The sequence below is a fragment of the Dermochelys coriacea genome, chromosome 2 (assembly GCF_009764565.3).
Source record: "Dermochelys coriacea isolate rDerCor1 chromosome 2, rDerCor1.pri.v4, whole genome shotgun sequence".
Lineage (NCBI taxonomy): Eukaryota > Metazoa > Chordata > Testudines > Dermochelyidae > Dermochelys > Dermochelys coriacea.
This window is the reverse complement of record NC_050069.1, coordinates 77,230,677-77,242,815: the sequence shown is the minus strand read 5'-3', so window position 1 is coordinate 77,242,815 and position 12,139 is coordinate 77,230,677. Positions and strand designations below refer to the sequence as shown.

The 12,139-nt window shown below is 41.3% G+C and overlaps 1 protein-coding gene across 1 annotated transcript in view; it reads right to left on the bottom strand.

Moving 5' to 3' along the window:
* CCDC178 (coiled-coil domain containing 178) overlaps positions 1-12,139 on the bottom strand; it is a 371,835-nt gene that overhangs the window by 105,807 nt on the left and 253,889 nt on the right. The window contains exon 18 of the mRNA XM_043507112.1: positions 9,227-9,376. Coding sequence (XP_043363047.1) covers positions 9,227-9,376 — 150 coding nt within the window. The remainder of the gene's footprint in view (positions 1-9,226; positions 9,377-12,139) is intronic.

Below are 12,139 nucleotides of genomic sequence, written 5' to 3'. Positions count from 1 at the left end.
GTGAACTGAGGCGGCCACCTCAGGTGCCAGACTGTGGAGGGGAGCCACTAGGACCCAGAGTGTAGAAAATTGTGTTGCTGCTGTTGCATATGTATTCTCTCTGCTCTAGATGCACAGAGATGGTAGAGTGCTGTGCTGGAGGAAGGAGGGCACAAGAGACATAACAGGCAGGCAGGAGAAAAGGTGAGAGGGAATAACAGAAAGTAGCAGGAACTGCAGGGAGAGACAGGAGGAGGAGGAACCTCTTATGTACCTCTCTAGCACTCCAAGGAGCCTGGACTGATTAACATCAGCTTCTCAGGGAACTTCCTGTTTCCTGCTGCTTCCCTGAACCCACTTGAGGAGAACAGGCAGTCAACTGAAGTAGTAGGAGCCAGTTAGGCCCTTATGACACTGATATCTTCCCTCACTCAGGCTCTGCTACCAGCCTGCTTATTTGTCCCGTTCAACTGAGTGTGGAGAGCCACGATAGCTGGCACAGAACAGCAGTTATGAGTGAAAAAAGAAAACGCCCCTCTGGGGCAGTATTCAGAAAAAGAAAGAAAGCAAAGGAAGTTTTTCTATCTAAGCAGGAAGGAGCTCTACTGAGATACACAGACACAAATGTTCATGTGAGCCTTCCACCCTCAGTGAGGATGTGAGTGGTGAGGAGATGCCTGATCTTCCAGTTAGTCAGAGTGCAGGTGACCTGGCAGCTACTGCTCAAATGGATGTAACCATGCACATTCCTGAAGAAAAGTGTAGATCAGAGAAGAGCGTGGTGGAGGCGCAAGAAACAGCTGCTACTGAGTTTAGTTCCTTAAGTCTAGATGATCCACGACTGTGAACCCACTTGAGCAGTAGCCTGAGGGACTTCCTTGTACTGCGTGGGCCACAGCAAGTGAAAAATGTCATGTTCCCCAGAGACAATGAAAACAGAAGTTTCCATCTAACACATTACTAGCGTGAAATCCCCAATGGTGACGAAGTGAAGAGGCCATGGCTTATGTACTCAAAACCCCAGAATGCTACATACTGTTTTTGTTGCAAACTCTTCCAGTCTAATGTTCCAGCCACACTGGGTTCTACAGGAACAAAGGACTGGAAGAATCTGGCTAGAAATCTGGCATGCCATGAGAAGGCAGCAAATCACCAGAGAGAGCATTCCATAGGCGGAAAGAGCTTGAGATGACAGCCACCATAGCTGATCAGTATCAAGAGAAGATTGCATCAGAGTCTCTTTACTGGCAAAATGTTCTGAAAAAGCTCATTGCCATTGCGAGAATGCTTGCTACCCAAAACCTAGCACTGCGTGGCATTTCAGATCAGCTGTATGTGCCAAATAATGGAAACTTTCTTAAAATTGTGGAGCTAATGGCTGAGTTTGATGCTGTACTCCAGGAGCATCTAAGAAGAGTCAACACCCAAAAAATGTACACACACCACTACCTTGGATAAACAATTTAAAATGAGATCATACAGTTACTGGCGACAAAAGCCAAACAGAAAATTGTGGCAGATCTGAAGTCAGAAAGATATTACTGTGTTATTCTGGACTGCACATCTGACATCAGCCATTCGGAACAAATGACTTTAATGTTGCGTTTTGTAACAACAACAGAACCTAGTGAAAACATCCCTGCAATGGTGACTGTCAGAGAGCATTTTCTAGAATTTATTGACATTGATGATACGACAGGAGCTGGTATGACAAATGTGCTTTTTGAAAAGCTGGAAGATACGGGAATTGTGAAAGCTGACATGAGAGTTCAAGGCTATGATAATGGTGCCAATATGAGAGGAAAGAACAGAGGAGTGCAGACACGGATCCCAGAGTTAAACCTCAAGCTTTTTTTGTCCCATGCAGTTCTCATTCATTGAACTTGATGATCAGTGATGCAGCATCAGCTTCTAGTGAGGCTGCTGAATTTTTTACTGTAATTCAAAGCATCTATGTATTTTTCTCTGCATCAACTCATTGATGGCAAATTTTGAAGCAACATCTGGGAACATCCTCTCTGACACTGAAACCACTGAGTGCCATATGATGGGAAAGTCGAGTGGAGGCGATAAAGCCTATCATACACCAAATTGGGAAGATAGATGATGCCATAGTTGCCATTATGCAGGATAATGCTATGACAGGAACTGTTCATGGGAGAACAGTGGCAGAGGGAAATGGAATCACCAGAAACATACAAAATTCAAATTTCTGTGTGGCTTAGTGTTGTGACATGACATACTGCTTGAAATAAATGTTGTAAGCAAGAGACTTCAAGGTGTTGACCTTGATATATCTGGATCAATGGCACAATTGGACAAAGCAAAGTCAGACCTACAGTCTTACCGGTCAGATGAGGGATTTCAAAACGTTCTGAAGAGTGCACAGAAGTTGGCAGAGGAACTTCTGAAGCTATTTTCCCACCCATTCAAGAATACAAGAGTCACCAAAGAAGACAACATTTTGATTACGAGGCATGGGATAATCTCATAAGAGACCCCAAACAACAATTCAAAATTGAATTCTTTAACCGGGTGCTAGATTGTACAAGAAGAACGTTTCATGCAGCTCAAGGAACACAGCAGTATATTTGGGATGTTATATGATATTCCAAAACTCCTCACTATACCTAAAGAAGACCTACACCAGCAATGCAGGGCACTAGAGACAGTGTTGACACATGATGACATGCGCAAAACTGATGCGAGTGATTTAGGTGATGAACAGAAAGCCCTTTCAAGATACATTTCAGCAGGATCAACTCCAAAGGCTGTTCTGGAATATATATGCACAAATAAAATGACCACCCTCTTTCCAAATGCTTTTGTTGCTCTATGCATACTTCTAACACTTCCTGTAACAGTTGCCAGTGGAGAATGCAGCTTCTCCAAGCTGAAGTTAATAAAAACGCATCTGCGCTCCACAATGACACAGGAGAGGCTGGTCGGCCTTGCAACCATCTCAACAGAGCATGAGCTGGCCTAGACTGTGGACCTTCAGCAGGAAGCAGTTCAAATCTTTGCAACCAAGAAGGCACGGAAAGCACCACTTTGATTATTCAAACAGATAAAAATGCCAGTGTTTACTATGCAGACAAGAAAAGTTACATTTGCTGTTCAGGCGTTTGAAAGTTAAGTGTTACTTAAAGTTTTTGAACAAGGCATTTTAAGTTGCTAGTTCTCCTTTATTGGGATAGGTAGCAGAGCAGTACCATGAAGGAGCAGAACAGGAAGAAGGCAGAATAGAGACCTTTCAAAGTTTTGGCCCAAGCGAAGGGAAATGGGAGCATCATTTGAGTTCCCCTTCTCAGGTGCCAAAATATTGTGGGCCGGCCCTGGAACTCGGGGATGGTTGGCTGCACACCACTATGTAACTGCTCGGGGTGGTGCGAGATGGCTACGGCACGTGTGCGGCCCAACTGGGCACTGCTACCACAAATCTCTGATTACAAGCACAGGGCACCAAGAAACCTAAAGTGAAGCACCCACAGGGACATTGTTTGAAGAAGAATATACAGATATGAAAGCTAGAAATCTACCAAAGGAACTGACAGTTGCCTAAATGCCTCTGAAAACAAATGCCGCAGGAAAATAGTGGGTATTAAATGGAATGAATTTATAACAAATGCTGAGTTTTGTCACGGAGTTCAACTACTTATCTCCAAAGTTATCCAGAAGAGAATAAAGGAATAGTGGGACATATGTAAATAATAAAGCCAGAACATGTGACATAGCAGGAGTGCTACTGGGCAGCTGATGAACACGTAAAAGGGGCCAACTGAACGAATCCATCCGTTGAATAACACTTAGACTTGGTACTTGGGGCTTAAGTTACAGATTGTTCATGCACTAAGCGATTTTTGATGGTGTCCGAAGAATTCAGATATCAGGATAAATGTAAATGCATTTCACTTGTGATTATATGTGCATCAAAGCACCTTTATTAATAAAAATACATTTTACTTTTGTAAATGAAACTAAATATTATGACTTTTAAGTCTGAAAGCAGCTGTCCAACAACCTCCCTCTCCACCCCTAAAGCAGTACTGTCTTTCAACATTAGAGAAGTGGTCAGATAAATGAATTATGTCAAAGAAGGTTAAATTTAGACCTAATCTAGTTAATTTAAGTCATATTGCCCTTACATGTCAACAACAGAGAGAGATAGATTACTGGTGAACATTAAGAGACTCTTTAATGCCTTTGCCACTGAACTGAGGATATACTTCAAAAACTTTCAAATAGTACTTACGATTTTTTTAAAAATAAAGGTCAATGGGAGGTGCTGGTTGGCCAGCACTTTTGAAATATATGTATTCAAGAGCTTATTTATAAGTCCCTATTTTTGAAAATCCTGGGTTAAATCCTTAATACAGTGCTTCATTGTTTCATAATACCCTAGGATTAATTACCTTTGAGAATGATTTGCAAATTTTTGTAATAAGGTGCACCAAGATCATAGGCTTTCAAACATCCTTGCATTTTCTTCTCACATGCGTTCATGCACATACACACGCACTCACACACACAAGTCCAGGTTCAACATTGTATACACACATGAAACCAAAACAGATTATTGCCTTCCAGCATACACAAGAAGATGGCCCTCCATCCAGCATTACAATGGGTCTCACAAACCCTTCTAATCCTAAGGAACCAAGTTCCCCTGAGATAGATAGATAAACAAATAGTGTACTTTAGATTACATTTTGGCATCAAGCTTTCTATGAAATTTACACAATAAAAATAAACATTATAGTCTCTCACTTGTTTTTTATTTTATTTATTTGATCAACAATTTTCTTTTTCCTTCTCTGCCTGTCTCACTATATTTATATTTAATCTACTATTTATTTTTGCCCAGCCTTCATCTAAATCTGTCCATAGAGATACCCCTTTTCTTTTCCCTCTCCTTCCATTCTTCATATCTGCTTTTCTGAAACCCATCTCGCTCCCTTTCCCATTCCCTTCTTTCTCATGGGAATGTCTTTTCCCGCATGTGCCTCCTCTACAGTAAATTGGCTGAAAAATGTATTTTTCGGGATACTGAAACTATTTGCAAATTTAGGTTGAATGCAGTGAATAGGGTTTTTTGGAGGGGGCGGGGGGGGGGGGGGGAAGAGAAAAAAACAAGACAACAACTATTTTTTGGAAATGTCCAAAATGTTTTGTTTCACCATTTCTGAAACAAACAGTTTCCACATTTCATTTCAAATTAACATTTTCTAAATGAAATGCTGATTCAAATCTGCATTTGACCTAAATGAACTTTTTCATTTTTTCATTTGGGTGAGAAAAACCAAAAAAATTCCATTTTGGTTAGAAACTAAACAATTTTTTAGTTTTATTTTGTGGTTCAGCCACCAAACGGAAAAATCAGTTATTCATTCAGGTTCTTTTCCTTCCAGTTGGTGTCCTTCTCCCCCATCAAAACAGTATTCCCTATGACATCTCTCCGAAGACCTGTAGCTTCTGCCCTCTTTCCTTGCCAGCCATCTACATTTTTCCCATTTCTGAGATCACTCTCTTCCCCTACAGACTCTGCTTGCATCCTCCTATGCCCTTTTGAGAAAATCCCTTTGCATTTCTTCTTCCCCACCTACAATCCCCTCTCTCATCTTCCATCTGGAGCCTTTCTATCCCAATCTTCCATGTTTTTCTTTCTCTCTTCCCCTCTGGCATTTCTCCCTCTCCTCCCTTCTCCTCTCACATTGTGCTCCCTCACCCATAACCTGCTGATTTATCCCTTCCTCAGTTGTTCCTGAACTTCTTCTCCAGAGCCATCCCTGTACCCTACGGTCTCTCACCTTCCACTGCTCCTCCATACCTTCCCCTTTGCCTGGGTCTCATCTCTCTGCCTCTCTAGGTGTTCATTCATAGCTCTTGGCCCCAGAATGCTCTTCCTTCCTCACACCCTCAACACCACTGCCTCCTTCTCCTATACTCACTCTTTCTAAAAAGAAAAGGAGCACTTGTGGCACCGTAGAGACTAACAAATTTATTTGAGCATAAGCTTTCGTGAGCTACATTGGATGAAGTGAGCTGTTGCTCACGAAAGCTTATGCTCAAATAAATTTGTTAGTCTCTAAGGTGCCACAAGTACTCCTTTTCTTTTTGCGAATACAGACTAACACGGCTGCTACTCTGAAACCTGTCACTCTTTCTAAGATTTTTTCCTGTTCTTCACTCTCTCACTAGAAGATTATGCAGGGGATCAGAAGCTGTGAGGCAATTATTTTGGTAAGGTTCCTCCCATTAGTACTTTGCAGTAGAAGTACTGCCAACACCAAGCATTGAAAATCAAGAGTCAGGCTCCCAAAATCATAAGATTGACTTAAAGATTAGGAAATTTTAAAAATAATAAATTTTGTGTTCTTTACATCTTTCCTCTGGTTTTTAACCATGTAGGGTTCTCTTGAATCACATTTTCAAGCTTTTCTATGCAACCACGAGGATTAGAATTTTTTTTAAAAAATAGAAGCAGAGATTCTTACCTAATTACAGCACTTGATCCCAAGAGCTGGGGCTTAAAGAAAAACACTACATATTGAAAACCTTGCAATAAAATTATGAGAACTGACAACAAAACAGTAATGAGGCAGAGTTGGGAAGAAGGAGACAGCAGGAGGCAAAGTACTAAAAAGCAACTACACAGTGCATTCAGCATGTGCTTCAACTAGTAGTAGCAACTCATAAAAAAAAAAAAAGGATTCTCTCCTTCCTGCTAAGCCACACCCAGCCATCTAGGGAGGCTGTGAGCAGTAGTGTGGAGATTGTGCCACCTACTGCCTCTCCAAAGCGTGACCCCTGGCTTCCTCAATGCCCATGGAGGTATATTTTTACAGGAATATCCTCTCTATTCACCAATGATGGAGCACTACAGATGTTTCTCCAACCCATAGTCCAGAGACTTGCAAAGCCATAATATAGACCTACACGGTATAAAGGAAGTACTTCATCACTGAAACTGAGACACTTTTGGGGTTGAATGAAGCAACTATATGACAAGCACACAGCAATTTCTCAACAGTTTAAGGCAGTAAGTGAATGCCATATCCAGTTGAAATGAATCAGAACAAGGCAAAAATTGCTACTTTACCTTTTAAATCAACATTTTTAAAAAAGTGACTGCTAATTTTGATTGTCACTTATATATCTAAGATATAGAAGGAAAAGAGAGCTCTGTAGATTTAGGGAAATGAATACATTCTTTTTTTCCCTCAAATGTTCATGTCATTGTGATGTATATGCATAGTATAGCAGCTAGAAAAATCATTACACTGGCACTCCTACAGAAATGATTTTCTGTTGCAGTTGTGAGTCACTTATCAGTAAAAAACTGAGAAAACATGTCTCCTTTTTATAGAACCTATATGTGACCAACATCTTTACTCCATTTATCATCATTTGTGAAAAAATTCTCCCTTTGGTGCTGATGGGATTATTTTGTCCTTATAGTTGAACAGGTTATTCATTTTAGAAAAGTTAAAAGTTATCAAAAAGGAAAGTTAGCAGCCACTATAATTCTCGGAAGTTAATATGCTACATAGAACTCCAACTCTTGGTTTATGTGCTCTGTTAAATGGCACTGGCATACTGTCAAGTTCTAGACTTCCCTAAAATTCCTACTTGAGGTAGCAGTTGTAAGCCACACACTGGATATATGTGATTCATTGCTAATCATTTTCATAAATCATAAATCTCTAGCTCCTTCTTTAAAGAGTGATTAGCCCTACATTTTGACTCTTAAAACTGTTTACAGATTGAAAAATGGAAGGCTGTGAGATCAACAAGAATACACTGATTACTTGCCTACTGACAATTGTCAGTAACAAGTGGAACACATTCAATTTCAACACGAGCGATGAATAGGTGACAGAATGCATATAGTTGAACAAATGCACAGCTGATGTGTTTGTATGATGAAAATGTAGGCACTTGTAAAAAATTTTATAACACTGAAGTCTAGCAGGTAATTTGGATTCTTTTAGAGTATCCTGTAAAGAAGAATGCTTTGAGGAAGCGGACTAATCTCACCTGCTTTTTAATATGGTTACTATACTGGGACGAAATTCTTGCACAAATGAATTGAGTTTATGAGTCTTTCCACCAAAAATTCTTAGGAAAGTTAAGGGTGTGGCCACATAACAGTTATTTAAATGCATATTAACTCTCAAAAATGCAAGATATGAAAGAAGAAAAAACAAAAAAAAGACACCCCAACTAAAATCCAATTAGAATATTAAAAAAATATCTTTTTTTCCACTGAACTGACATCCCAGGGATTAGTTTACATTTTGAAGTATCTCTAGAAAAAATGAATGGATGCTATTTCCTTAGAAAATGAAAACACAGGTTTCCAACCATTCTTTGATGTGGTACATATCATTGACCCTGATATTCCACAGCATGTTACAAATCAAAAGTTAAGAACTTTTAAGATGAGACTTTAGTTGATTAAAATTTAGTCCTGGGCACTATCTCTCATCAGGGAAGTTTAGCCAACTAGGTTCTACCTCTGTCTTTTTTGTTTGATTTTTTTTAAACACATTGCGGTAAACCAAAGTGTGTTTGTATGCTGTAGAAAAATTCTTTCTTGGCCTCAGATTGAACCTAGCGCTTTTGAGGCAGATATGACTTTTTGCCAATATTAAAAAAGGGTGGTGGTTGGTGCAAAATCAGACTTATAATGGAAATTCAATTGCAACCTTAAACTATGAAACAACTGCCATCATGGCATAATCATGGGTATTTATTGAAGCAGTTACTAACTGACTGGAATGGGATTTATGCACGTGCTTGAAGTTAAGCTTGTATTTAAGTGATTTCCTGAATAGGGAAGTATTCTTATGTGTGTTTTCCTGAATTGTAGCCTTAGTTTGGCTGTTGATGTCAGCAAAATGTCAATGCTATATAAAGACAATGCTAACAAAAGATGTACTACGAAGATGGTCTTTGCAATACTGAATTACATGAAATTACTGGAACTAAGGTATAGATACAATTAAGGTACCAAAAATGGATTATTTAGAGTGAGACCCTACATATCCTTACAGCATCTTCTTACAAAAACTGTCCTATACAAGTCAAATGAAAAATACAGACAGCATACAACAGCCAGAAATCACAAGAATTTAGACCATGGATTGCATGATTATCCAATTTCATTAAGTAGCCATAATAAATAAATAAATTTTAGAAAACAGATCACTAGTTAATGAGCAAATGTATTATATTAGTACTGTACCTGCTGCTGATCTCTAACTGCAGCTTCCATCTTGACCCTATCGTCATAGAGATCCAGAAGGTATTCTTTATCATTTAAATAATATTTCTGAAATATCTGATACTCTTGTGCTAACCACAAATTTTCTTTTATCATCTGCTCCAGAGTAATCTAAAGAGAAAGGTTACTGATTACAATTATTGAAAGATATCTGCTTAAATAACTATAACATTTTTCTTAACTTTTATCATTTATGCACATTTGTACAATACACACACAGTGGATGAAATCCTGATCCCAGTGAAGTCAATGGCAAACTCTCATTGAATTTAATGGAGTCAGGATTTCACACAGTACATTTATGTCATAGGTTCAAATTATTAATAAATGTTCTGCCTACAAAACAATGTTAAAAATAGCTAAAATAGCAACTACTGACTTTCTGTGCTATTTCATAAACTCTCTTTCTGCAAAAAAAGATAATGTACATTTCCTTAGTTTCTACAGAATGTCATAAACGCTTCCCTATAATGATTTTACTTTTCAGTGTTCACTAGGCTGAGTGATACTATGCAATAGCCATATAGTTATGATTAAGGTATTGTAGTATTTCTAGTCCCAGATTAGACTGAACTGATTTTTAAAGGCACATCTGAATTTTTCTCCTCTACAGGGCAGAGTTAAGGCTTTTGGGGTACTCTAATATGTAGTTCAATAACTTAACATATTTGGATTTCTTTTAAGTTTAACATTAACTTTGAATTTCTTGGGGTTATAATGCCCGATTATGCAATAATCACATCATCCCTGTAGTGTATTTAACCTTAAATTAATGATGTACACTCTCAACCGTAACTCCATTTTAACTTAGTTTTTCTCTCTTTTTTTTTTTTGTTATTTTAATAAATAAACCCTGAACAAGAAAGTGAACGTTATCATGTGATGTTTCTAATGCTTTGAATATGTGAAGTATCACTCTTAAGTAACTATTTTAATTTTAAGTTCTGTGGCCAGATTCATCAATATACTCGGGCTACTTTACTCCACTCTGGAGCAGCACAAAATAGCCAGAGCATACTGGGCAATTAAACTGGATTTAAAGTAACTTTGCATTGCTAGAGCTGTGCAAAGCAACCAGCGTGTACCCCATCAGCCTCCTCTTAGCCTCCATCTTCCATTGCACAAACACACTAAACTCCCCTTCCCTATGCATTCAACTGCATGCATATTCACCATGAAACTCCCTCTACCTTCTGCACTTCCCCTGCATAACCTGCCATACACACATCCCTCTATCATGCCCACCTTCTCCCTCCCCTCCATCAGCCACATTCCCCTATGCTCATACATCCCAGTTCCTCCCTTCTGCCACCCACATTCTCTTAGTCTCTGCTTCACACACATGCATACACAACTAGTTTCCCCCTCTTTTCTGCCTTCCCTGTTCGGCAGATCTGGTGCAACAGGGAATTTAAAAAAATAGGATTAATGATAATTTTTTGTCAATTCCTTACAACTGGAAGTTTCTTCTTCAGCAGATGGTAGCGAATAATGTTCTATTACAGGCAATTTCATGAAGAATTGACCTTTTGAAGTGGCTACCATCTCCTATTGTTCTCAATTCGAATGAGGACAAATCTATGCTACAGCACTATCAGCACAGCCGCACTTCTTCACCAGATGCGCGATGTTGACAAGAGAGTGCTCTCCCTTCAGCATAATTACTCCCCCTCAGCGAGAAGCAGAAGCTATATTGGTGGAAGAGAGTCTCCTACCGACATAGCACTGGTATGGACAGCGCAAAACTTATGTCGCTTGGAGAGGGAGGACTTTTTCACACCCCTGAGTGACATAAGTTATATGGACTTCTGCAGTAGTGTAGACCTGCCCTTAGGCCACAAGCTGCCCTCAGTTAAAATGCCCTCTTTCAAAAGTCCACTGCCTCCAACTGTTTCCCCAAAATACCAAAGCCTAGCTGCCCTTAGAGAAGATGGTGGACCCCTATGCAGTGAAAAATCAGTGATGAGCTGCCAATCTTAATCTTAACAATCTTAAGAACTGTTTCCCTTCTCACCCCACGAAGGGGTCGTTGCCCATCCCTGCCCCCCGGGACTCCTGCCCCATCCAACCTCCCACGTTCCTTGACGCACCCCACCCCAGAACCCCTGCCCCATCCACTCCCCTCCCTTGTCCCCTGACTGCCCCCAGAACTGGACAGGAGGATATCGTGGGCCACTGTAGTGGGTGCCCACCCCACCCCTAAGAGCCAGAGGGACCTGCCGGGGGCGAGGTGGGGAGTCCTAGCGGTGCTTACCTGGGGCAGCTCCCAGAAAGCATCCGGCAGGTTCCTCAGGCTCCTAAGGGTGGGGGAGCATAGCTGGAGGGGGGAGCAGGGGGAGCGGCTGCTCCCCCTACTGATCACATCAAAAGTGGAACCTTAGGCGCTGACTCCATGGATGCTCTGGGGCTGGAGCACCCACGGGGAAAATTTTGTGCGTGCGGAGCACCCACCAGCAGCTCCCTGCCCTACACGCGGCCCCAGCTCACCTCACCTCTGCTCTGCCTCCGCCCCGAACATGCTGCCCCGCTCTGCTTCTCCACCTCCCACCCCCACCCCAGCTTCCTGTGAATCAGCTGTTTGGTGGGAAGCTGGGGAGGGCTGAGAAGCAGGCAGCGGCTTCCCGCTCAGGCCGAGGATGGCGGAGGTGAGCTGGGGCGCGGAGCGGTTCTCCTGCGTGCCCCCCGGGTTACCTGATGCGGTGCAGGCAGCCCTCCTCGCACCCCCTTCCCCCACCCCAGCTCACCTCCGCCTCCCTAGGCCTGAGTGCGAAGTTGCCGCCTGCTTCTAAGCCCGCCCCAGCTTCCCACGCGAACAGCTGATTAGTGGGAAGACTGCGGGGGCGGAGAAGCAGAGCAGGGTGGTGCGTTCAGGGG